Here is a 25,920-nt window from a genome sequence, read left to right as displayed (position 1 = left end):
TGTCCTCTGTCCTCTGTCCTCTGTCCCCTGTCCCCTGTCCCCTGTTCGCCTGCTGTTGTTTGTCTGTTGGTCTGATTCGTCCTCTTGGCTTGTAACTGTTCCTGTCCTGTGCTCTGTTCTGTCTCGTCATGTTTAATGTGTTTTAACTTTTGTATTTCTTTGACCTCCTACGCCCTCAAGAGGCTGAGCCTTTTACCAGGTCGGCATTGTCTGTTTGTAAATAAGAATCTGTTCTTAATTGTCTTACCTGTTTAAGTAAAGATGACATAAAAAATAAAATTAAAATAAAGTAAAGTGAAACATACAACTTTGTACAACACAGGTACAATAATCTAACAGCAGGACATTTGCCCCTTTAGGGCGGTTTGGACTGGACATAACTGACTCTCTCGTGTCATAATACTAGAGCTGTTTATCAGCTGTTAGTTTAGGATATCGACGGTATAACTTGTTGAATTCTTGTTGAGTCGACTATGAAACTGGAGACATTTGACTTCTTTCTCCTTTTCCAAGGATCATCTTACTCCTAAATCATACTATACTATACCAGGGCTGGACTGGGACAAAAATTAGGCATTTTTGGCCCAGACAGGCACATCCCAATCGGTCGGACCACACCCACCAGCACAAAAAGACTTGCCTTATATACTCGTCTTATATACTGTGCTGTACAGTCATATGACAAACTGTAGTATTCCCCCAAACCACTACTAAGACGACTACATGCAGTAAGCAATGGTACCAGTGCAAGTAGACCAGTGTACTCACTCACTCTTGACTGGCGGTGGTGGCCATGGGGTACACAATCTCCATACTTGACTTTGCTCGGCCCAAAACTACCGCGAAACTGAGACGGAGGTCTGGTGCTGCGTGCGTGCGTGCGTGACCCCTGACCCCCCCCCCCTTCTCTCTGTTGATTGGGCCAGCCCAGTGCCTGTACAGAAAATTGACCAATGGGCCGCTGTCCCCGATTTATGGGCCGTCCGATGGCAGCTTTCGATTTATGGGCCGTTCGATGGTAGCTTTCAGCCGGGCCGGCTGGTAAAAAATATATATATATATATATTTTGCCGGCCGGCTCGGCCCAAAACTACCGCGGCCCACCGTCCAGCCCTGTACTATACTACTATAGGTTTTTGGTTCATGATGTGGAGTTTCCACTATGGAGGGGTTGAGGATCAGATCCATATTATTTTGGGTTACATATGCGACACAGTCTGGTCATTTGGTCCGCATGTCGGCAACCAATCAAAATGTTCTGACTTTTCTTTTGAAACATTGAACTACGGAAATACGAATCACAACACAAATTCGCTAGTCAAGCCAAAATACTGTAATGTAATGGATTGGGTGAGTAATCCCCACTGCTACCTAGTTAACTAGAACACTACTTTAGTCACGCATACAACCTCCATACAACCTCCCCCTACCCCTACCCATCTCCCCTAACCCTGCCACCCCCCTGATATATATATACCCCCCCGTTCGCTGACTCTGTGTTCCATGTTACTTGTTGTTTTTGTGTTTTCCGTATCCCCTATATTGTCAGCGTCTTTGAGCCTCGGAAAAGCGCTATATAAATTCAATGAATTATTATTATTATTATTATAGTTACCTAGTTAACTAGAACACTACTTTACATAGTGACCTAGTTAACTAGAACACTACTTTACATTGTTACCTAGTTAACTACAACACTACCATACTTTACATTGTTACCTAATTAACTAGAACACTACTTTACATTGTTACCTAGTTAACTAGAACACTACTTTACATTGTTACCTAGTTAACTAGAACACTACTTTACATTGTTACCTAGTTAACTACAACACTACTTTACATTGTTACCTAGTTAACTAGAACACTACTTTACATTGTTACCTAGTTAACTAGAACACTACTTTACATTGTTACCTAGTTAACTAGAACACTACTTTACATTGTTACCTAGTTAACTACAACACTACTTTACATTGTTACCTAGTTAACTACAACACTACTTTACATTGTTACCTAGTTAACTAGAACACTACTTTACATTGTTACCTAGTTAACTACAACACTACTTTACATTGTTACCTAGTTAACTAGAACACTACTTTACATTGTTACCTAGTTAACTACAACACTACTTTACATTGTTACCTAGTTAACTACAACACTACTTTACATTGTTACCTAGTTAACTACAACACTACTTTACATTGTTACCTAGTTAACTACAACACTACTTTACATTGTTACCTAGTTAACTACAACACTACTTTACATTGTTAGCAGGCTCACAAAACAAGCTGTGTTAGTCGACTAGCGATGTGTCGTTGATTTTCAACAACGCGGAAATGTGTTCACATTTTACGAAAGAAAAGTCCGATCATTCAGGACCTAATTATCAGACTGTGTCACATATTATATTTGACCAGTTTGAGGGTCAGGGGTTAGGGGTTAGGGGTTAGGGGTTCGGGGTTAGGGGTTAGGGGCTGGGTTGTCTTACCTGGTAGTCCAGGACTTGTCTCCTCAGCGCCTCCACCTCCTTCTCTCTGCACTGCTGCCTCGTCTCCAGGGCTGACACCTGCAGCTTGGCCACGTCAGACACCTCCCGCAGCCTGGGGACACGTCAAACACAGCAACACATCAGACACAGCAACACGTCAGACACAGCAGCACGTCAAAAACAGCAACACATCAGACACAGCAACACGTCAGACACAGCAACACGTCAGACACAGCAACACGTCAGACACAGCAACACGTCAAACACAGCAGCACATCAGACACAGCAGCACGTCAGACATAGCAGCACGTCAGACACAGCAACACGTCAGACACAGCAACACGTCAAACACAGCAACACGTCAAACACAGCAACACGTCAAACACAGCAACACATCAGACACAGCAACACGTCAGACACAGCAACACGTCAGACACAGCAACACGTCAGACACAGCAACACGTCAGACACAGCAACACGTCAGACACAGCAGCACGTCAGACACAGCAGCACGTCAGACACAGCAGCACGTCAGACACAGCAGCACGTCAAACACAGCAACACGTCAGACACAGCAACACGTCAGACACAGCAACACGTCAGACACAGCAACACGTCAAACACAGCAACACGTCAGACACAGCAACACGTCAAACACAGCAGCACGTCAAACACAGCAGCACGTCAGACACAGCAGCACGTCAAACACAGCAACACGTCAGACACAGCAACACGTCAGACACAGCAACACGTCAGACACAGCAACACGTCAGACACAGCAACACGTCAGACACAGCAGCACGTCAGACACAGCAGCACGTCAAACACAGCAGCACGTCAGACACAGCAGCACGTCAGACACAGCAGCACGTCAAACACAGCAACACGTCAGACACAGCAACACGTCAGACACAGCAACACGTCAGACACAGCAACACGTCAGACACAGCAGCACGTCAGACACAGCAGCACGTCAAACACAGCAGCACGTCAGACACAGCAGCACGTCAGACACAGCAGCACGTCAAACACAGCAACACGTCAGACACAGCAGCACGTCAAACACAGCAACACGTCAAACACAGCAACACGTCAAACACAGCAGCACGTCAGACACAGCAACACGTCAGACACAGCAACACGTCAGACACAGCAACACGTCAGACACAGCAACACGTCAGACACAGCAGCACGTCAAACACAGCAGCACGTCAGACACAGCAGCACGTCAAACACAGCAACACATCAGACACAGCAACACGTCAGACACAGCAACACGTCAGACACAGCAACACGTCAGACACAGCAGCACGTCAGACACAGCAACACGTCAGACACAGCAACACGTCAGACACAGCAGCACGTCAGACACAGCAACACGTCAGACACAGCAACACGTCAAACACAGCAGCACGTCAGACACAGAGATCTGTGTGAAAATTCTGGGTTACGAGCAACAGATTTCAAGATCATCATGATTTGTCCCATTATGAGACACACAGACAGGTGAACCTCGTAGCCTAAGAACTTAAACTTCCACTTGTTGGACGACAAGTAGTGAAAATACCACCGCTCATCCGTGATCAGACTTTGCTGAGGTGCTGGAAGTGAAGAGTATCAGCAGAATAACAGCATCCGCACACTCAAAAAAACTTAGTTTATTGCGGCTTTCGGTCATACACCTTCTTCAGACTTGTTGGACGACACAGAGGAAGTGGCCGTCTCCAGAGAGACGTGAGCAGACGTACCAGAGACACCTCAGAAGTCTAACTAACCCTAAACTAAAACTACATAGTCTAAAACTAAAACTAGTCTAAAACAGTCTAAGATAATCTAAAACTTTCCGTCAATATAGTCTAAAACTAAACTAAAACTACATAGTCTAAAACTAAAACTAGTCTAAAACAGTCTAAGATAATCTAAAACTAAACTAAAACTACAAAACCTAAAACTAACCAGCTAAAGAGCTAGGGACAGGGAGGGGTCAGCAATGGGCAAAAGGGAGGGTCAACTCAATTGCAAGAACAAATCATGGACTCGCACTGTATGTCTCTCAAACTGAAACTGGAGAGAGGGATCAGCTGAGACAGTTTCAGACTCTGCTGTAAAGAATTCCAAGAGGAAGGGGCTGCAAATGAGAACGCCCTTTTGCCTTTCATGGTCCGGACCAAGGGGATGGAGTATGTGATGATGTCCTGTGTGCGAAGGCCGTAGACGGATTGCTTGCGTGACAGGTGGTTAGAAAGGTAGGAGGGGAGCAGACCAAGGATGGATTTGTAAATGAAAATATACCAGTGAAGGGTTCGGCGGATAGAGAGAGATGACCAGTTAACCAGAGAGTATAGCACACAGTGATGCATAAGGGGTTTACAGCCTGTTATAAACCTTAACGCGCCATGGTAAACTGCATCCAGATGTTGAAGAGAGGTAGCAGAGGCATTCATGTACAAGACATCACCGTAGTCCAAGAGAGGCAGAAAGGTGGCAGCAACCAAACGTTTTCTTGCAGCAGCTGAGAAACAATACTTGTTTCTAAAGTAAAAGCTTAGCTTCAATTTCAGTTTCTTTAGAAGGTTGTCTATGTGCAGTTGAAAAGAGAGGCTGTCGTCCAGTTGAATGCCAAGGTATTTGTAGTTTGGCACAAGCTCAATAGGTGAACCCTGACATGATACAATGTCAGGAAGAGCACTTGGCACCCGCTTGTTATTGGAAAAATGCATGACTTTGGTCTTCCCTGTATTCAACACCAGTCTGAGCTGAAACAGCTGGGACTGAAGGGCATCAAAAGCAGTCTGCAAAGCCTCGAAGGCACGGTTGATAGAGGATGCAAAGCAATACAAGATCGTGTCATCCGCATACAAATGAACAGCAGCATTAGAGATTAATCCTATTTCATTGATATAAATGGTGAAGAGAGTTGGCCCCAAGACCGAACCCTGTGGCAACCCATTGGAAACAGTGGGCAAGTTGGATGAGAGATCACCAAACTGCAGGGGTAATAGGGTTAGGGTGAGGTTAGGGTTAGGGTTAGGTAGGGTATTTAGGGTTAGGGTTAGGGTTAGGTAATAGGGTTAGGGTGAGGTTAGGGTTAGGGTTAGGTACGGTATATAGGGTTAGGGTTAGGGTTAGGTAATAGGGTTAGGGTGAGGTTAGGGTTAGGGTTAGGTAGGGTATATAGGGTGAGGGTTAGGGTGAGGTTAGGGTTAGGGTTAGGTAGGGTATATAGGGTGAGGGTGAGGTGAGCAGACGTACCTGGACACCTGGGCTCTGAGCTGGGCCTCGTCCTTCTCCAGGCAGGTGATCCTGGCCCGGTCCGCCTCGCTGGCCGCCTGGCTCACGCTGTCTGACAGCTGGTCCCTCAGCTCCGCCTCCGTACGCTGGGCCTCCAGGGTCTGCTTGGTGAGCTGAGACACAATAACAATAATAATGATGATAATGATGATGATAATTATGATGATAATGATGATAATAATAATATCATCATCATCATCATCATCATCATCATTATTATTATTATTATTATTATTATTATTATTATTATTATTATCATCATCATTATTCCCCCCCCCCCTACCTCTGTCAGCGTGGTCTCCAGCTCCAGGTTGCGGTCCTCCACCTGTGTGAGGGAGGTGCGGAGGTGCTCGTACATGCGCTGGGCGTGCTCGGCCCGCTGCCTCTCGTTCAGCTCCTTCATCTCCAGCGTGGTGATCCTCCGGGAGGCCTCCACCGTCTCACTGTTGGCCGCGGCCTTGGCTGCCTTGTCAGAGACAGAGCTCTCCCCGCCTGTCGGTCAAGCAAAAAAAAACTCAATCACGCCACTTGAAACAACAGTTTCTTCCCCAAAGCCATAGCCCTCCTCCATAGCTCCAGATCGTCGAGGAGAGTATGCAAGATAGTGTCTGACCCCTCACATCACATCCAGCTCACAGCTTGTTTGAGTGACTCCCTTCTGGACAGCGGTACAGGGCCACCAGGTCAGAAACATCACAACACTGGAACAGTTTCTCCTCCAGAGCCACAGCCCTCCTCAATAACTCTGATCCTCGCACCTGAAGCACTTAACATGTTCTTTGCACTATATATATATAATGTATATAACTTACCTAGTGTGTTGACGTACTCTAGAGTGTGTATATAACTTACCTAGTGTGTTGACGTGCTCTAGAGTGTGTATATAACTTACCTAGTGTGTTGACGTGCTCTAGAGTGTGTATATAACTTACCTAGTGTGTTGATATGCTCTAGAGTGTGTATATAACTTACCTAGTGTGTTGACGTGCTCCCATGCCTGCTCTAGAGTGTGGAGTTTCTCCTTGGTGATCTCCAGCTCTTTGTTTAGGCCAGAGATCTGCTCTCCTAGGGACACGTTCTCCGTCTGGTAGAAACACACCAACACACACACACACACACACACACACACACACACACACACACACACACACACACACACACCAACACACACACACACACACACACACACCAACACACACACACACACACACACACACACACACACACGTCTGGGTCACATATATACACTGAGCATATGGGTCACATATATACACTGAGCATATGGGTCACATATATACACTGAGCATATGGGTCACGTATATAAACTGGGCATATGGGTCACGTATATAAACTGGGCATATGGGTCATTCGATAAATTAGGGGGCCAGGATGTTGTGTGAATGGGAAGCCATGTTTCTGCGATTATGAGCACAGAGAGCTTAAATCAATTGGCTCAAACGAGGCCTTTTATTAAGCAGAGTTACATGAGCGCAGAGGGAAAATAGCAGTCAAAAAAGCCTCTCACATTTATAGAAGACCGCCTTATGAGGTCACTACTCTGGCTTAACCAATCATAACCATCTGCTCCACAGTTATGGGCACATCTCTTACAGGAAGGGAAGGCCTTCCTTAGTGCTGGATTTCCCAGAATGTAGAGAGACAGAATGTAGAGAGACAGAATGTAGAGAGACAGACTTCAATTCTCAGCATGTTTGATATTTAAGCAATATCACACGAGAGGGAGTGTGTTATACTGAATATCAGCACGGCTGTGATTGGGTCATAGGTACGAGGCCGCAGGCCTACAGTGCAATTTATTAGTTAACAGTAATAAGCGACAACAGATTATGATTTGTCTATGATTTGTTTGTTTATTTAATAATTTATTTTGGCTCCGTCAACAAAAAATTGTTCCGCAACTGGACTGTTGCCTAGTAACCTGAACACAAACATCTGCAGGCTAGCTACTTTGTATTAATGGTCATTTCGGAGTGATACATACAGTTAAAAGTCCCAGTGCTGTTATACTGTATATCAGCACTCATGGAATGCCTATTGTCCAATCAAATTACTTGGTCGGAACTAACTGTTGTATAAAAAAACTACAGCCAGAGCTATAGAACTGTGTATAGACGTTTTGAGCTTCGAGTGCTGGCAGGTGTATGTCAGTCAAAAACTACAGCCTGAGCGTACCTGCAGGTGTTCCAGGCTGGTGGTCCTCTGCACCAGGCGGTTGTCCCTCTGCAGCGTGTCTCTGTACCGGGCGGTCAGCTCTGTGTACTGCCTGTTGGCTCTGTCCAGCTCCGAGGCGGGGACGCTGTCGCTCAGGGCCTTCTGCAGGGCCGCCACCTTGAACGCTGCCATGTCCTACAACCAAGGGCCAGGGGGGGCGGGCCGGTTAGGACCTCTACCGCCTCTACACCTACATGGCAGTCGCACTGCCCGGTCACGTCTCCTCACTACACTGGCTCCACGCTGGTGGGACGAGCTTCCCACGGCTGTCAGAACTGCAGAGTCACTACCCATCTACCCTCGGAGACTGAAGACCTCCATCTCTTCAGGCTACACCTTAACTGTTCCTCCTACTGCCCCCCAGCACTGTGTCCCCTGAGACATCTACCACCCCCCAGCACTGTGTCTCCTGAGACATCTACTACCCCCCAGCACTGTGTCTCCTGAGACATCTACTACCCCCCAGCACTGTGTCTCCTGAGACATATACTACCCCACAGCACTGTGTCTCCTGAGACATCTACTACCCCCCAGCACTGTGTCTCCTGAGACATCTACTACCCCCCAGCACTGTCTCCTGAGACATCTACTACCCCCTGTACTGCGTCTCCTGAGACATCTACTACCCCCTAACACTGTGTCTCCTGAGACATCTACTACCCCCCAGTACTGTGTCTCCTGAGACATCTACTACCCCCTGTACTGCGTCTCCTGAGACATCTACTACCCCCTAACACTGTGTCTCCTGAGACATCTACTACCCCCCAGTACTGTGTCTCCTGAGACATATACTACCCCACAGCACTGTGTCTCCTGAGACATCTACTACCCCCTGTACTGCGTCTCCTGAGACATCTACTACCCCCCAGCACTGTGTCTCCTGAGACATCTACTACCCCCCAGCACTGTGTCTCCTAAGACACCTGCTTCCCCCTATACTACGGCCAACTAGTGGTTGTTGTGTGTTAATAGCAGCTTAGCGTTGTAAAGAGGTCATTTGACTAGAACCTTGTCTCTCTGTTGTTCTAGAACCTTGTGTCTCTGTTGTTCTAGTACCTTGTATCTCTGCAGGTAGCCCAGCCTCTCTGTGACGGAGACCTGCATGGCGGTGCCGTCGTCCCTCAGCCGGGCGTTGTCCTGGCGGAGGTGCTGGCCCGCCTCCAGCAGGGTGGTGTAGCGGCGGGTCAGCGACCTCTCGTTGACCCTGAGGACCGTCATCTTCCTGCTGGCCTCCCCCAGCAGCCTGCGCCCCTCCTCTGGGTCTCCCTGCAGGGCCTCCAGGCAGAGCTGTGGGGGGGGGAGACATGTGACAGGAAGAACAACTGACGGCGCAGGCGCCAGACCAGACTAGATAATCGCGGAGTGAAGATATTATGAAAGCGTACGCAATGCGTCAGGTGATCGACAGGCTTGATGATATCTTCACTCCACGAAACCCGGCGAATGTTTTCCTTGCTCCGGGCAAGCGGGCGACAGCTCATGGCTTTGATAATGTTTCCCCTGTGGGTTTGTTGACTGCTGATGTAATGTAGCTACCCAGCTAATTCAGGGAGAGTCAGCGATATGTCAACTGTCCCTTTGAAATAAACAAATAAATAAATAAAAGAATGCGTAACGCCTATAATGAAACACATTCAGGTGGTCTCTAACAACGAGCAGTGACTCACGTTGAACTCTCTGATCTTGACCTCGTCCACCTCCCTCTGCTCCTGCAGAGTGTTCTTCACCTCCATCAGCGCCTCTCTCTCCTTCCGCCAGGCCTCCTTCTCACTACACCAAAGCACAAGTGATTGATTGATTTATTGATTGATTGATTGATTGATTAGGGTAAAAAGTCCAGACAGTACATCCCAGAGGACGAGGTGGTCCTCGTTGGTAGACAAAAACAACCAAGACAAGAACATACAAAGAGCATACGATACACCAGAACATACAAGACACAATCAGAATACAGTTTGGTCATTCTTTGTGGGTACTAGTGTTTCCTGAATGTTGGTGCAGGGCTCAAATCATACATGACAGACTCTTGGTGTTTACTCTTTAACACTTAATCAGCCATGAGGTGTTAAACAGCACCAGTGAGTACAAAAAAAAATCTACCTTTGCACTCGATCAAATTTCAGGACCCTCCTTTCATGACTTTTCCTAGATATGTGCGTTCTACCACCCAGCATCTTTACATTTTCAAAATCGAGTTAGTATAAAGTGATTTTGCAGTATTTCTGTGTGTGTCTGTGTATTTGCCTTGGGATTCGGCTGCCATCTTTTTCTCCAAGGCTGCAATTCTCTTTTACATCAGCAGAGGTAGCAAGGGGACACACACTGTGCTCAACCTTCAGGCTTCAGTGCTGAATTAGATACAGTATAAGACTGATAAGTATGTAACATAATGTGTTTATATATAGGCTATATATAGCAATAGGGATACATAAGATATGTATATGTACAGACAGTTATGAAAATGATAAACTGTACAGTATGTCTCCCAATCCCTTCAGATTTGTTGGAGCTGAGTTTTTTTTTTCACCCAAGTTCCATGCAATAGTGATAAGATATTATGATATGTGTAGCCTATGTACAGTTATGAATGATACACTGCACAGTTTGTACCTATCAAGCTGTGTGGTATTACATAGGTACCGCAGCAAAGTAGTTCATCAACGAATATCATATAACAAACGGATATTTATAATATTGTATATAATGTATTTTTTGTATATCACTGTAGACCACGTTGTAGTAGTAGCCAATTGCAGAGTGTATTACTTATTTTGTTTGTTTGAATCCTCACTGTGTTCATGTTGTGCAGTGAACAAACAATTGTTGGGAGAATAAACTGTCTCTTGCCGTGAAATGTGTACATCAAATAAAATGATGTCGGCGATGATTATGCCTGTAATCATCAACGATATAACGAACGGATATTTCTGAGTGGGTTGAATTGATAATAAGATATTGATAATGTATTTCGCTGTCGACCAAAATCGTTTGAAATTACGTGCTTGTGCATTGAATGACACTATGTACAGCGCTGTCAATTTTCAAATAATGCAATAGGCTATATATGAATGTTCAGTTGTGATATGAAGTAGCCAACAATTCTCATGTCGACCATGATAATAATAGGCTACAACAAGGTTGTACATAGATATACGCAGATTCATATTTGGATAGTTGATTTTGGCAGCATAGTAGCCAATTGCAGAGAAACTAAAGCACTTGGTTATAAACATACTAGGCTCTGTTTCTAACAAGTAGGCACAAACAAAATCACTGTATGGGACGACTCGTTTCTAAGTTACAAACTTCTGAGTTACAATCACTTGATGTTGATGGGGGAGGGTTGATGGCTCTCAATCGTTTCCGATCAATGAACAAAGACATCGGGTTTCCCCCGCTCCACCAAGTCCCAACGGTGTGTTTCTGTAACCATTGTCTCCTCCTTGTTGCATAAAACAAATCAAGACTCGCTCCTCTTAGGAGACCACTATTTATAAATAATAATCCACAGATAGGCACAGTCACAGTGCTACATGAAAATATCTAGCCACACACCACATATCATAGCTCCGCCCTATATGTATTTATCATCATATTTCTCAATATAAAACGGAGGTACGATATATGGCAGATATGTATGGTATATTATGGCAGTTTCTGGCGCCTGTCCCGTTCTGTTGTTCAAAGAATATAATATAAAACGCATCACATGTTTGTCATTGTGTGAAAATGTTTCTGTAGCGAAGAACCTTGGTTCAATCTGGAGCTGATCAACTCTGGACGGCAATAGCACGTTGTGGGTGCAATTGTGCAAGAATAACACTATTTACAGCGCTGTCTTTTATTGCTATATTTATTACTGTTATATATAAATGTGAACATTACAGATACCTGGTCAACACAGCTTGGGATTCCAAGGAAATTACTTGGAACTATGTGTGAAAGGGACAACATTGCAATATATATTACAGTTATTTTTTAATAATGCTAATCAACTTTCATTCGTTAGTAATGAAAACTCCCGCAGTCTCGATCAACCTCCTAGATGAATCTCCTCTCCACTTACGTTACATACATGCATACGTTATTATAACATGCATAACAACTAAGACATGCGCTCTGCGCTGCGGGCAGTGGGGGACGGTGTGTTTCTGTTGCGTGTCCACGCTTCTTGCGTGACATCGCCATCTAGCGATTTTTGTGGGTCAGTACACACTCCCCCATTGTGAATAGTGGTCGTGTGATTCCACACCTCGTCGCGCTTTAGTAGGTAAAAAAACATCGCGCCTGTAGTGTTAAAACAAAATGGCAGTGCCCCAGAGTAATTATAACACATTATCATTTCGCCCTGATTTGCTTACGGGGGGTGGAGAGGCCAATATCGCTGTCATGTTGACCCCATGACCCCATGACCTCTGCCCAGCTGGGCCCTCAGGGGTGAAGCATCGCCTCTTTTTCAAACGACCACAATGTGATGTGAGGAAAACTCAGAGGCTTGGGAGACCGTGCTTTCTCACGAGCTGCACCCCGCCTCTGGAACTCTCTCCCTCAACCACTCAGAGACTCACCCTCACTCTCCACTTTTAAATCCCACCTCAAAACCTACCTGTTCTCCCACGCATACAACCTCCCCTACCCCTAACCGTCTCCCCTAACCCTGCCACCCCCCTCCCCCCCTGGACATGCATACAACCTCCCCTACCCCTAACCATCTCCCCTAACCCTGCCACCCTGCTCCCCCCCTGGACATGCATACAACCTCCCCTACCCCTAACCATCTCCCCTATAATTATCTGTTGTTAACTCTGTGTTCTATGTGTCATGTTATCTGTTGTTAACTCTGTGTTCTGTGTCATGTTATCTGTTGTTAACTCTGTGTTCTATGTGTCATGTTATCTGTTGTTAACTCTGTGTTCTATGTGTCATGTTATCTGTTGTTAACTCTGTGTTCTATGTGTCATGTTATCTGTTGTTAACTCTGTGTTCTATGTGTCATGTTATCTGTTGTTAACTCTGTGTTCTATGTGTCATGTTATCTGTTGTTAACTCTGTGTTCTATGTGTCATGTTATCTGTTGTTAACTCTGTGTTCTATGTGTCTCATGTTATCTGTTGTTAACTCTGTGTTCTATGTGTCTCATGTTATCTGTTGTTAACTCTGTGTTCTATGTGTCATGTTATCTGTTGTTAACTCTGTGTTCTATGTGTCATGTTATCTGTTGTTAACTCTGTGTTCTATGTGTCTCATGTTATCTGTTGTTAACTCTGTGTTCTATGTGTCATGTTATCTGTTGTTAACTCTGTGTTCTATGTGTCTCATGTTATCTGTTGTTAACTCTGTGTTCTATGTGTCTCATGTTATCTGTTGTTAACTCTGTGTTCTATGTGTCTCATGTTATCTGTTGTTAACTCTGTGTTCTATGTGTCATGTTATCTGTTGCTTGTTGTTTCTGTGTCTTCTGTCAGCGTCTTTGAGCCCTGGAAAAGCGCTATATAAATACAATGAATTATTATTATTACTATTATTATCCTCATGAGGTAAGGTTGTCCCCTCATCCAGGCTGTTGTTTTTCATCAGCGGTTTAACGAGACGAAGGCTTGTTAGTCAGAAGCTAACAATGGCGAAGCACCAGAGTCTAAAAACAACAAGGCTTGTTTGAAGTTTTTGTATTTATTTCAAAACGGGATGTACTCGCTTGTGATATCGGATCGGTGCCAAAATCTGTCAGTAATTATTATTGTTTTGCACAACAACATCGTATATTGCAACAGCACCACCCAGATCTGCCTGTAACCCTCCAACCAGTTTTATCTGACAGACTCTAGAACAGTGGTTCTCAACCCTCTCCTCGGGGACCCCCAGCCTCTCCTCGGGGACCCCCAGCCGCTCCACATATCTGATCTGTTCCACCACCACCAGCACACCTGACTCAACTAATCAGGTACACAGCAATTAGGATTTGAGTCAGGGTTAGGGTTAGTGGTGGCGGAACAGATCAAACATGTGGAGAGGCTGGGGGTCCCCGAGGAGAGGTTAGAGAACCACTGGTCTAGAGTGTGGAGCGAGCAGAGCACTGGTACAGAGAGTCTCTAGGTACAGCGTGACAGGGAGGGTGACTGTTAGGTTTCAATATGTTTTCAATGTTTGTATAACTGCTAACAATATATATGTGTGATTTATTAATGTTAAAAAGTATCTGTTTACAAGATGTCAGTGTGTGCGTCCCACCCTAAAGTGGGCCCCTTTGAGAGAAGTACACGAAGACGCCCAAGCGGCGTGCCCAAGCTAGAAGGAAGCTTATCTTCATTATTATGCAAATCATGTATGCAAAGTCATGTATACTACGTCATAAAATGTCTGTCATGTTGTGATAAGGAATTCAATAAAAGCCATGAAGAAATGTGGCACGAGTAGAAATGGTTTGGGAGATCAGCAGACCATCTGCCGTGCCCGCATTTCTCCTTATATAAGTAAAACTGAACTCGAGTCTCTGTCATCTTTGGTTAATGAATTGTTGGTCTGAATGAACAGCGGGGCTTTACATCAGGTTTAGTACCCAACCTACCTCTGGTGCTCTTTGTAGAGGAGGCCCTGCTGGTGGCGGATCACAGCCAACTTCCCCTTGTACTCCTCCAACGCTGCTACCAGCTGCTGGCTGGACTCCTCCCTGGTCTTCAGCTCCTGCAGGGACAATGACAACATGTTTACACACAGAGACACTATTCATTCATTCATTCATTCATTCCTTTATTTTATCCAAAGCGCTTTACAACGGCCTCTCATTCACCCGTTCACACACACATTCACACACCAATAGCAGCAAGCTGCCATGCAAGGCGCCGGCCCCGCTCACTGGGAGCAATTTGGGGTTTCAGTGTCTTGCCCAAGGACACTTTGACATGTGGCCAGCCGGGGGCTCGAACCGCCGATCTGCCGACCTTGTGATCATTAGACGGCGGCTCTACCTCCTGAGACACAGCCTCTACCGCCTGAGACACAGCCTCTACCTCCACTAGCCTCTACCTCCTGAGACACAGCCTCTACCTCCTGAGACACAGCCTCTACCTCCTGAGACACAGCCTCTACCTCCTGAGACACAGCCTCTACCTCCTGAACCACAGCCTCTACCTCCTGAACCACAGCCTCTACCTCCTGAACCACAGCCTCTACCTCCTGAGACACAGCCTCTACCTCCTGAGACACAGCCTCTACCTCCTGAGACACAACCTCTACCTCCTGAGACACAGCCTCTACCTCCTGAGACACAGCCTCTACCTCCTGAGACACAACCTCTACCTCCTGAGACACAACCTCTACCTCCACCAGCCTCTACCTCCTGAGACACAGCCTCTACCTCCTGAGACACAGCCTCTACCTCCTGAGACACAGCCTCTACCTCCTGAGACACAACCTCTACCTCCTGAGACACATACAGCCTCTACCTTCTGAGACACAACCTCTACCTCCTGAGACACAGCCTCTACCTCCTGAGACACAGCCTCTACCTCCTGAGACACAACCTCTACCTCCTGAGACACAACCTCTACCTCCACCAGCCTCTACCTCCTGAGACACAGCCTCTACCTCCTGAGACACAGACTCTACCTCCTGAGACACAGCCTCTACCTCCTGAGACACAGCCTCTACCTCCTGAGACACTCTACCTCCTGAGACACAGCCTCTACCTCCTGAGACACAGACACCCCCCTACCCCTGCCACTACCCCTGGCCTGGGAGGACCTGGGAGGACGGGGGAGGACCTGGGAGGACCTGGGAGGACGGGGGGAGGACGGGGGAGGACCTGGGAGGACGGGGGAGGACCTGGGAGGACCTGGGAGGACGGGGGAGGACGGGGGAGGACCTGGGAGGACGGGGGAGGACCTGGGAGGACCTGGGAGGACGGGGGAGGATGGGGGAGGGCGGGGGAGGACGGGGGAGGATGGGGGAGGACCCGGGAGGACCTGGGAGGACGGGGGAGGACGAGGGAGGACGGGGGAGGATGGGGGAGGACGGGGGAGGACTTGGGAGGACGGGGGAGGACGGGGGAGGACGGGGGAGGGCGGGGGAGGGCGGGGGGAGGACGGGGGAGGCTGACCCACCTGCAGCAGGCAGACGGCGTACTGGTTGAGGGAGCTGATGACCTGGGTGCTGGAGGGGGCCATGTCCTCCGGCAGGGCCAGGGTTCTGAAGGGCCCCAGAGGCCCGCTGGACCTCCTCAGAGCCGCCACCTCCTCCTCCAGACTGGTCACCTGACACACAGCAGAGAGAGACAGACAGGTCACCTGACACAGCAGAGAGAGACAGACAGGTCACCTGACACACAGCAGAGAGACAGACAGACAGGTCACCTGACACACAGCAGAGAGACAGACAGACAGGTCACCTGACACACAGCAGAGAGAGAGACAGACTGGTCACCTGACACACAGCAGAGAGACAGACAGACAGGTCACCTGACACACAGCAGAGAGAGAGACAGACTGGTCACCTGACACACAGCAGAGAGACAGACAGACAGGTCACCTGACACACAGCAGAGAGAGAGAGACAGACAGGTCACCTGACACACAGCAGAGAGAGACAGACAGGTCACCTGACACACAGCAGAGAGACAGACAGACAGGTCACCTGACACACAGCAGAGAGAGAGACAGACAGGTCACCTGACACACAGCAGAGAGAGAGACAGACAGGTCACCTGACACACAGCAGAGACAGACAGACAGGTCACCTGACACAGCAGAGAGACAGACAGACAGGTCACCTGACACACAGCAGAGAGAGAGACAGACAGGTCACCTGACACACAGCAGAGAGACAGACAGACAGGTCACCTGACACAGCAGAGACAGACAGACAGGTCACCTGACACACAGCAAAGAGAGACAGACAGGTCACCTGACACACAGCAGAGAGAGAGACAGACAGGTCACCTGACACACAGCAGAGACAGACAGACAGGTCACCTGACACACAGCAGAGAGAGACAGACAGGTCACCTGACACACAGGAGGGAGAGAGACAGACAGGTCACCTGACACACAGCAGAGAGAGACAGACAGGTCACCTGACACACAGCAGAGAGAGACAGACAGGTCACCTGACACACAGAGAGAGACAGACAGGTCACCTGACACACAGCAGAGAGAGACAGACAGGTCACCTGACACACAGCAGAGAGAGACAGACAGGTCACCTGACACACAGCAGAGAGACAGACAGACAGGTCACCTGACACACAGCAGAGAGAGAGACAGACAGGTCACCTGACACACAGCAGAGAGAGACAGACAGGTCACCTGACACACAGCAGAGAGAGACAGACAGGTCACCTGACACACAGCAGAGAGACAGACAGGTCACCTGACACACAGCAGAGAGACAGACAGGTCACCTGACACACAGCAGAGAGACAGACAGGTCACCTGACACACAGCAGAGACAGACAGACAGGTCACCTGACACACAGCAGAGAGAGACAGACAGGTCACCTGACACACAGCAGAGAGAGACAGACAGGTCACCTGACACAGCAGAGACAGACAGACAGGTCACCTGACACACAGCAGAGAGACAGACAGACAGGTCACCTGACACAGCAGAGAGAGACAGACAGGTCACCTGACACACAGCAGAGAGACAGACAGGTCACCTGACACAGCAGAGAGACAGACAGGTCACCTGACACAGCAGAGAGAGACAGACAGACAGGTCACCTGACACAGCAGAGACAGACAGACAGGTCACCTGACACACAGCAGAGAGACAGACAGGTCACCTGACACACAGCAGAGAGACAGACAGACAGGTCACCTGACACACAGCAGAGAGAGACAGACAGGTCACCTGACACACAGCAGAGAGACAGACAGGTCACCTGACACAGCAGAGAGAGACAGACAGGTCACCTGACACACAGCAGAGAGACAGACAGACAGGTCACCTGACACACAGCAGAGACAGACAGACAGGTCACCTGACACACAGCAGAGAGAGACAGACAGGTCACCTGACACACAGCAGAGAGAGAGAGACAGACAGGTCACCTGACACACAGCAGAGAGAGACAGACAGGTCACCTGACACACAGCAGAGAGAGAGACAGACAGGTCACCTGACACACAGCAGAGAGAGACAGACAGGTCACCTGACACACAGCAGAGAGAGATAGACAGGTCACCTGACACACAGGAGAGAGAGACAGACAGGTCACCTGACACACAGCAGAGACAGACAGACAGACAGGTCACCTGACACACAGCAGAGAGACAGACAGACAGGTCACCTGACACACAGCAGAGAGAGATAGACAGGTCACCTGACACACAGCAGAGAGAGACAGACAGGTCACCTGACACACAGGAGAGAGAGACAGACAGACAGGTCACCTGACACACAGCAGAGAGACAGACAGGTCACCTGACACACAGCAGAGAGAGACAGACAGGTCACCTGACACACAGCAGAGAGAGAGACAGGTCACCTGACACACAGCAGAGAGACAGACAGACAGGTCACCTGACACACAGCAGAGAGACAGACAGGTCACCTGACACACAGCAGAGAGACAGACAGGTCACCTGACACACAGCAGAGAGACAGACAGGTCACCTGACACACAGCAGAGACAGACAGACAGGTCACCTGACACACAGCAGAGAGACAGACAGGTCACCTGACACACAGCAGAGAGAGACAGACAGGTCACCTGACACACAGCAGAGAGACAGACAGACAGGTCACCTGACACACAGCAGAGAGACAGACAGGTCACCTGACACACAGCAGAGAGACAGACAGGCAGGTCACCTGACACACAGCAGAGAGACAGACAGACAGGTCACCTGACACACAGCAGAGAGAGACAGACAGGTCACCTGACACACAGCAGAGAGACAGACAGGTCACCTGACACAGCAGAGACAGACAGACAGGTCACCTGACACACAGCAGAGAGAGACAGACAGGTCACCTGACACACAGCAGAGAGACAGACAGGTCACCTGACACACAGCAGAGAGAGACAGACAGGTCACCTGACACACAGCAGAGAGAGACAGACAGGTCACCTGACACACAGCAGAGAGAGAGACAGACAGGTCACCTGACACACAGCAGAGAGAGAGACAGACAGGTCACCTGACACACAGCAGAGAGACAGACAGGTCACCTGACACACAGCAGAGACAGACAGACAGGTCACCTGACACACAGCAGAGAGACAGACAGGTCACCTGACACACAGCAGAGAGACAGACAGGTCACCTGACACACAGCAGAGAGAGAGACAGACAGGTCACCTGACACACAGCAGAGAGAGAGACAGACAGGTCACCTGACACACAGCAGAGAGACAGACAGGTCACCTGACACAGCAGAGAGACAGACAGACAGGTCACCTGACACACAGCAGAGAGACAGACAGGTCACCTGACACAGCAGAGAGAGACAGACAGGTCACCTGACACACAGCAGAGAGACAGACAGGTCACCTGACACACAGCAGAGACAGACAGACAGGTCACCTGACACAGCAGAGAGACAGACAGGTCACCTGACACACAGCAGAGAGACAGACAGGTCACCTGACACACAGCAGAGAGAGAGACAGACAGGTCACCTGACACACAGCAGAGAGAGACAGACAGGTCACCTGACACACAGCAGAGAGACAGACAGACAGGTCACCTGACACAGCAGAGAGACAGACAGACAGGTCACCTGACACACAGCAGAGAGACAGACAGGTCACCTGACACACAGCAGAGAGAGACAGACAGACAGGTCACCTGACACACAGCAGAGAGACAGACAGGTCACCTGACACACAGCAGAGAGAGACAGACAGACAGGTCACCTGACACACAGCAGACAGACAGACAGGTCACCTGACACACAGCAGAGACAGACAGACAGGTCACCTGACACACAGCAGAGACAGACAGACAGGTCACCTGACACAGCAGAGACAGACAGACAGGTCACCTGACACACAGCAGAGAGACAGACAGGCAGGTCACCTGACACACAGCAGAGAGACAGACAGGTCACCTGACACACAGCAGAGAGACAGACAGGTCACCTGACACAGCAGAGACAGACAGACAGGTCACCTGACACACAGCAGAGAGAGAGACAGGTCACCTGACACACAGCAGAGACAGACAGACAGGTCACCTGACACACAGCAGAGACAGACAGACAGGTCACCTGACACACAGCAGAGAGAGACAGACAGACAGGTCACCTGACACAGCAGAGACAGACAGACAGGTCACCTGACACACAGCAGAGAGAGACAGACAGGTCACCTGACACACAGCAGAGACAGACAGACAGGTCACCTGACACACAGCAGAGAGACAGACAGACAGGTCACCTGACACACAGCAGAGAGACAGACAGGTCACCTGACACAGCAGAGACAGACAGACAGGTCACCTGACACACAGCAGAGAGAGACAGACAGGTCACCTGACACACAGCAGAGAGAGACAGGTACATTACCAACCACATCAGACAGGCCAACACCCTCCCAACATTTAAACAGGCCCTCAAAACCCACCTCTTCAAGCTCGCCTTCACCAGTTAACCCTCTCCCCCCCTCCCCTTCCCATGTGTCCCCAGCACTACCTCAATTAGGCCCCTATACTTTATTTTTAATTTTTTATTACTACTCGATCTTTTCAGTTTGTAAAGTGTCTTTGAATGTCTAGAAAAGCGCTATATAAGTCTAATGTATTATTACTTTGAATGTTTGACATTAGCAGATGCCTTTATCCAAAGCGACCCTAAGTCAGTGAATCATCTATACATCAGTCATCATAAGGCAACCAAATCAATGCTAGGACCAGGGTTAGACCAGGGTTAGACCAGGGTTAGACCAGGGTTAGGACCAGGGTTAGACCAGGGTTAGACCAGGGTTAGACCAGGGTTAGACCAGGGTTAGGACCAGGGTTAGGACCAGGGTTAGGACCAGGGTTAGGACCAGGGTTAGACCAGGGTTAGACCAGGGTTAGGACCAGGGTTAGGACCAGGGTTAGGACCAGGGTTAGACCAGGGTTAGACCAGGGTTAGGACCAGGGTTAGGACCAGGGTTAGACCAGGGTTAGACCAGGGTTAGGACCAGGTTTAGGACCAGGGTTAGACCAGGGTTAGGACCAGGTTTAGGACCAGGGTTAGGACCAGGGTTAGGACCAGGGTTAGGACCAGGGTTAGACCAGGGTTAGACCAGGGTTAGACCAGGGTTAGGACCAGGTTTAGGACCAGGGTTAGACCAGCGTTAGACCAGGGTTAGACCAGGGTTAGGACCAGGGTTAGACCAGGGTTAGGACCAGGGTTAGACCAGGGTTAGGACCAGGGTTAGGACCAGGTTTAGGACCAGGGTTAGGACCAGGTTTAGGACCAGGGTTAGGACCAGGGTTAGGACCAGGGTTAGACCAGGGTTAGGACAAGGGTTAGACCAGGGTTAGACCAGGGTTAGGACCAGGGTTAGGACCAGGGTTAGACCAGGGTTAGACCAGGGTTAGGACCAGGTTTAGGACCAGGGTTAGATCAGGGTTAGGACCAGGTTTAGGACCAGGGTTAGGACCAGGGTTAGGACCAGGGTTAGACCAGGGTTAGACCAGGGTTAGACCAGGGTTAGGACCAGGTTTAGGACCAGGGTTAGACCAGCGTTAGACCAGGGTTAGACCAGGGTTAGGACCAGGGTTAGACCAGGGTTAGGACCAGGGTTAGGACCAGGTTTAGGACCAGGGTTAGGACCAGGGTTAGGACCAGGGTTAGGACCAGGGTTAGGACCAGGGTTAGGACCAGGGTTAGACCAGGGTTAGGACCAGGGTTAGACCAGGGTTAGACCAGGGTTAGGACCAGGTTTAGGACCAGGGTTAGACCAGCGTTAGACCAGGGTTAGGACCAGGGTTAGACCAGGGTTAGGACCAGGGTTAGGACCAGGTTTAGGACCAGGGTTAGGACCAGGTTTAGGACCAGGTTTAGGACCAGGGTTAGGACCAGGGTTAGGACCAGGGTTAGGACCAGGGTTAGACCAGGGTTAGGACCAGGGTTAGACCAGGGTGGTCTGTAGGAGAGGAGGGGGTCTGTAGGAGAGGAGGGGGGGGGGGTAGTGAGGAAGGAGAGGTCTGTAGGAGAGGAGGAGGAGGAGGAGGGGGGGGGTAGTGAGGAAGGAGAGGTCTGTAGGAGAGGAGGAGGAGGAGGGGGGGGGGTAGTGAGGAAGGAGAGGTCTGTAGGAGAGGAGGAGGAGGAGGAGGAGGAGGGGGGGTAGTGAGGAAGGAGAGGTCTGTAGGAGAGGAGGAGGAGGAGGAGGGGGGGGTAGTGAGGAAGGAGAGGTCTGTAGGAGAGGAGGAGGAGGAGGGGGGGGGTAGTGAGGAAGGAGAGGTCTGTAGGAGAGGAGGAGGAGGAGGAGGGGGGGTAGTGAGGAAGGAGAGGTCTGTAGGAGAGGAGGAGGAGGAGGAGGAGGGGGGGTAGTGAGGAAGGAGAGGTCTGTAGGAGAGGAGGAGGAGGAGGAGGAGGGGGGGTAGTGAGGAAGGAGAGGTCTGTAGGAGAGGAGGAGGAGGAGGAGGAGGGGGGTAGTGAGGAAGGAGAGGTCTGTAGGAGAGGAGGAGGAGGAGGAGGGGGGGGTTAGTGAGGAAGGAGAGGTCTGTAGGAGAGGAGGAGGAGGAGGGGGGGGGTAGTGAGGAAGGAGAGGTCTGTAGGAGAGGAGGAGGAGGAGGAGGGGGGGGGTAGTGAGGAAGGAGAGGTCTGTAGGAGAGGAGGAGGAGGAGGAGGGGGGGGGTAGTGAGGAAGGAGAGGTCTGTAGGAGAGGAGGAGGAGGAGGAGGGGGGGTAGTGAGGAAGGAGAGGTCTGTAGGAGAGGAGGAGGAGGAGGAGGGGGGGGTAGTGAGGAAGGAGAGGTCTGTAGGAGAGGAGGAGGAGGAGGAGGGGGGGGGTAGTGAGGAAGGAGAGGTCTGTAGGAGAGGAGGAGGAGGAGGAGGAGGGGGGGGTAGTGAGGAAGGAGAGGTCTGTAGGAGAGGAGGAGGAGGGGGGGTAGTGAGGAAGGAGAGGTCTGTAGGAGAGGAGGAGGAGGAGGAGGAGGGGGGGGGGGTAGTGAGGAAGGAGAGGTCTGTAGGAGAGGAGGAGGAGGAGGAGGGGGGGGGTAGTGAGGAAGGAGAGGTCTGTAGGAGAGGAGGAGGGGGGGGTAGTGAGGAAGGAGAGGTCTGTAGGAGAGGAGGAGGAGGAGGAGGGGGGGTAGTGAGGAAGGAGAGGTCTGTAGGAGAGGAGGAGGAGGAGGGGGGGGGTAGTGAGGAAGGAGAGGTCTGTAGGAGAGGAGGAGGAGGAGGAGGGGGGGGGTAGTGAGGAAGGAGAGGTCTGTAGGAGAGGAGGAGGAGGAGGAGGGGGGGGGGTAGTGAGGAAGGAGAGGTCTGTAGGAGAGGAGGAGGAGGAGGGGGGGGTAGTGAGGAAGGAGAGGTCTGTAGGAGAGGAGGAGGAGGAGGAGGGGGGGTAGTGAGGAAGGAGAGGTCTGTAGGAGAGGAGGAGGAGGAGGAGGAGGGGGGGGGTAGTGAGGAAGGAGAGGTCTGTAGGAGAGGAGGAGGAGGGGGGGGGGGGTAGTGGGGGGGCTAGGGACCCTAACCCTAACCCTGTCATTTTTATTGACAGAGATTTAGGGTTAGGGATTTATTGACAGAGATTTAGGGTTAGGGATTTATTGACAGAGATTTAGACAGGAAGGATGGGTGAGAGAGAGAGAGAGGAGGGATGTCATGCAGGACATGTCCCCGGCCGGATTCGAACCGGGAACCCTGCGGTTACATGGTCAACGCTTAACCCGCTACGCCACCTGAGCGCCCCAAGCCCGCTTTTTTTACTACCTTGTCTTTGGCCTTGATGAGCTGGCCCAGGGTGCTGGCAGCGTCCTGGCGGGACAGCCTCAGCTCCTGCCTCAGCTCCTCGGCGCGGCCCGTCAGCTGGTGCACCTGGGCCTTCAGGTGGGGGCTGCCGTCACTCCGCCCCAACCAGCTCCTCCCCTCGATGGCCTGGAAGGAGAGGCAGCCGGGTGAGACAGGCCTCATGAGTGTTGGCTTGCTGTTAAACGCCATTGAACGATATTTATGTTCCCAGTTGTATGTGATACAAACATGGATGTCGTTAGCCTCGTAGCATAACTGCCTAAGTCGCGCTTCACTTGTGGTCAGCCGAGCCGTCTTTGTATGTGGTGTCAAACATGCCTCTGTCAAAGAGATTACTTGGGCAGATAGGGATTTTGGAATGTAACAACAAGCATTCTGATAGGCTGATGACATAGAGGCAATAACGCCCAGTGAATCAGCAGTGTTAGGAGAGGAGAGTTAGGCAGATATCTACCGGTACATTTGTCCAAAATATGACTCTGTTGTAAACTGTGTGTTACAGAGACTTTGAATCATACGTGCAAACGTGCTGAGGTTATCTTTATATATCCTGTATCTGCTCACTGTTTCTGTTGCTTGTTTGGTGTTATGTTATATGTTGTATGTTGTATGTTTTCATACTGTATGTGGTGTCTTTAACTAAGTGCTGATTTTCTTGGCCAGGGCTCATTTGAAAAAGAGGCTACTGTCTCAATATGACTACCCTGGTTAAATAAAGGATTAATAATAATGATAATAATAATAATAATAATAATGTGACTGCACGTACGTTGACCAGCCTCTCCAGGCTGGGGATGGTGACGCCCTTCTGGGGGGGCGCGTTCTGCTGGGCCTCCTGGATGACCTGCAGGATGTCCTTCATGCCCTGTTCCAGCTGCTGGGCCTCCTGGGACAGCTGCTCCACTGAGGGGGGGGGCAGAATATGGATTATTTTATTTATTTATTTTCTGAGGAGGGCAGTCCCACTCATATTTTTCATTTCATTGGACAGATACAGTGAAGGCAGACAGGACAGTAAGGAGAAGAAGGGAGAGAGGGCATGTCAGCAGGGCATTGGCCGGATTCTAACTCATGCTGACATGGGCATATGTGTGGCAAGGCAAGGCAAGGCAAGTTTATTTGTATAGCACATTTCATACAACAGGGCAATTCAAAGTGCTTTACATGCATTATTTAAAAATACAGCAAGAGGAGCATAAGAAAATAAAAATTACAATGAATAAAAGCAAATATAAGAAGTAAATAGATAAAACATTTATAAAGACAATAGTTAATGGAAAAAAGACATTGATAGAAGTGTTTGTGTTTAATCATAACTGGTGCAAAACATGAAGGTTTTTAGCTTAGATTGAAATATTTTAAGGGTTTGGGCCTGTTTGATTTCTTCAGGGAGTTTGTTCCAGGAGCATGCAGCAGCGTGACTGAAAGCTGCTGCACCGTGTTTTGTTTTCACTCTTGGAATGATTAGCTGATTAGCCTCAGCTGACCTTAGGGGCCTTGCTGGAATATAGGGTGGGAGGAGATCTGATATGTATTTTGGTCCAAGACCATTTTGTGATTTGTATGTAATTAGGAGGATTTTGAGCTAGTTACCTTTGGTAGTTATTCTACTGGGTTAGTTAGTTAGTTAGTTACCTTTGGCTTTCCACTGAGAGGACTGTGTCCTGTGTAGCTCCAGGTCCTCCTCCTTGTTGCTCAGCTCCTTCTTCAGATGCTCGTACTGACAAGATTAGATTATATTAGATTAGATTAGATTAGATTAGATGTATTGTCCACAGGGGGAAATTCATTTTCACACCACTGTACAGTATACACATATACATACAACACCGTATGACACAGACAACAACAGACAGTACTACACATGACAGATACACAGGTACACACACTCAGCGCGGTCTGTTATTTAAGGCAACAATGGCTGCGGGGATCAGGCTTCTGCCAAAGCGAGCCCTACTGCACCTTAGCGTTCCGTACCTACGCCCGGATGGCAGTGGGG

The 25,920-nt window shown here is 49.3% G+C and overlaps 1 protein-coding gene across 1 annotated transcript in view; it reads right to left on the bottom strand.

Moving 5' to 3' along the window:
* cep290 (centrosomal protein 290) overlaps positions 1 to 25,920 on the bottom strand; it is a gene marked incomplete at its 3' end in the record, with an annotated part of 134,070 nt that overhangs the window by 72,694 nt on the left and 35,456 nt on the right. Inside the window, exons 14-25 of the mRNA XM_080539129.1 lie at positions 25,557 to 25,641; positions 24,691 to 24,824; positions 23,883 to 24,047; positions 16,120 to 16,269; positions 14,586 to 14,701; positions 9,688 to 9,790; positions 9,077 to 9,307; positions 7,982 to 8,155; positions 6,761 to 6,872; positions 6,072 to 6,280; positions 5,750 to 5,901; positions 2,498 to 2,609 (exon numbers count right to left, since the gene is read on the bottom strand). Of these exons, the coding sequence (XP_080395255.1) occupies positions 2,498 to 2,609; positions 5,750 to 5,901; positions 6,072 to 6,280; positions 6,761 to 6,872; positions 7,982 to 8,155; positions 9,077 to 9,307; positions 9,688 to 9,790; positions 14,586 to 14,701; positions 16,120 to 16,269; positions 23,883 to 24,047; positions 24,691 to 24,824; positions 25,557 to 25,641 (1,743 nt within the window). The remainder of the gene's footprint in view (positions 1 to 2,497; positions 2,610 to 5,749; positions 5,902 to 6,071; positions 6,281 to 6,760; positions 6,873 to 7,981; positions 8,156 to 9,076; positions 9,308 to 9,687; positions 9,791 to 14,585; positions 14,702 to 16,119; positions 16,270 to 23,882; positions 24,048 to 24,690; positions 24,825 to 25,556; positions 25,642 to 25,920) is intronic.

The sequence above is a fragment of the Nansenia antarctica genome, assembly GCF_963989245.1.
Source record: "Nansenia antarctica genome assembly, chromosome: 9".
In the NCBI taxonomy this organism is placed as follows: Eukaryota; Metazoa; Chordata; class Actinopteri; order Argentiniformes; family Microstomatidae; genus Nansenia; species Nansenia antarctica.
Note: the sequence above shows the minus strand (reverse complement) of the source record. Positions and strands in the feature narration are given on the sequence as shown.